The 1,553-nt window shown below is 61.0% G+C and overlaps 1 protein-coding gene across 4 annotated transcripts in view; it reads left to right on the forward strand.

The window, feature by feature from the left end:
* WDR34 (WD repeat domain 34) overlaps positions 1–1,553 on the forward strand; it is a 19,756-nt gene that overhangs the window by 15,513 nt on the left and 2,690 nt on the right. For all 4 annotated transcript variants that reach the window (XM_010856840.1, XM_010856841.1, XM_010856843.1 and 1 more), the window contains exons 3-4: positions 622–731; positions 1,242–1,399. In XM_010856840.1, coding sequence (XP_010855142.1) covers positions 622–731; positions 1,242–1,399 — 268 coding nt within the window. The remainder of the gene's footprint in view (positions 1–621; positions 732–1,241; positions 1,400–1,553) is intronic.

Here is a 1,553-nt window from a genome sequence, read left to right on the forward strand (position 1 = left end):
AGTACTTTGGCCACTTCATGAGAAGAGTTGACTCATTGGAAAAGACTCTGATGCTGGGAGGGATTGGGGGCAGGAGGAGAAGGGGACAACAGAGGATGAGATGGCTGGATGGCATCACTGACTCGATGGACGTGAGTCTGGGTGAACTCCGGGAGTTGGTAATGGACAGGGAGGCCTGGCGTGCTGCGATTCATGGGGTCACAAAGAGTCGGACACGACTGAGCGACTGAACTGAACTGAACTGAGATACACCTAACGTGAAATGTACTCCCGTGACCATTTTTCACCTGTGCAGTTGTGGCATCCAGGATACTCGCATTGTCAGGCAGCCATCACCCCTGTGCCACTCCAGAAGCCAAGGCTTTGGAGAATGTGTGGAACAGACGTGAGTACAGGGTCCAGCTCTGACTTGGAGCCTGGTGTCCGTGTCAGTTTCCAAGGCTCTTCCTTCTGGAAGCATCCTGTTAGGGGAATGATGGGATGCAGGCTCCACACTGTCCCCGGGCTGGGCAGTGGACTTGAATCCTTATCGGAATCGGGAGCCCCACACCTGTGTCTGCTTTTTGCTACCCTGCTGGGTGGCTTTGGGATTCGGAGTTGGGGATGGTTTGTCTCTTGCAGGTGACCTGCCTGCATACCCTGAGCTACCCCCCAGCCCAAGGACAGGGTCTCCACGTGACTGGTGTCTCCTGGAACTCCACTGGCTCTGTGGTGGCCTGCGCCTATGGCCGGTGAGTGGCAGCAGGGGTGTGTGTGGGGCGATAGGAGGCCCTGAGACCCTCATCTGAACCCATCTCCCCGTCAGTGCAGAGAGGGGTGGGCCCAGAGCTTGCCCTTCCTGGGAATCTTCTTCTCAAGGCTGCCCGAGCCTTGGGTTGGCAGGAAAAGACAAGGAAGGTTCTCCCAGTGCCCGCTATCAGCAGCGGGCTGTGAGCCCTGGGCCTGCCTCGTCTCTCCCAGCCTGCGTCAGACATGCCCAGTTTCCTCCCCCTGCTACATGTGGCCCCGTGCCTGGTTCCTGGAAACCCTTTTCTGGGGAAAGTCATGACCTTGGGGTGCCATATAGGCGCCTCTGGCACTTGGGTACCCAGCACGGTGTCTGTGTGTGATGGGAACAGAGACTCATCTGTGTTGGGGTGATTGTGAGGTGGGTCAGGCAGTAGGAGCAGGTGGGCTGGGGTGGTGCGGGTTGGGACGGAGCCCAGGCCTCGGGCTGAGCTCGTGCGGGTGTGTCCCCGCAGGCTGGATGACGGGGACTGGAGCACGCTGAGGTCCTTCGTGTGTGCCTGGAACTTGGACCGGCGAGGCCTGAGCCCCCAGCAGCCGTCGGCGGTGGTGGAGGTGCCCAGCGCCGCCATGTGCCTGGCCTTCCACCCCACGCGGCCGTCCCATGTGGCAGGGGGGCCTTCCAGCCTGTGTCTCTGCTCCGCATCCCGCAGCAGGTGGCCGAGGCCCAGCATTTGGCCCTCAGCCCCTGGTCACGGCCAGAAGCAGGGACCGCGGGGTGTCCTCAGCCCTGGGCTCGGGTCGGAGCACTGGGCATGGAGGAGGAG

Source organism: Bison bison, unplaced genomic scaffold, assembly GCF_000754665.1.
Source record: "Bison bison bison isolate TAMUID 2011002044 unplaced genomic scaffold, Bison_UMD1.0 scf7180017864375, whole genome shotgun sequence".
Classification (NCBI taxonomy): Eukaryota; Metazoa; Chordata; class Mammalia; order Artiodactyla; family Bovidae; genus Bison; species Bison bison.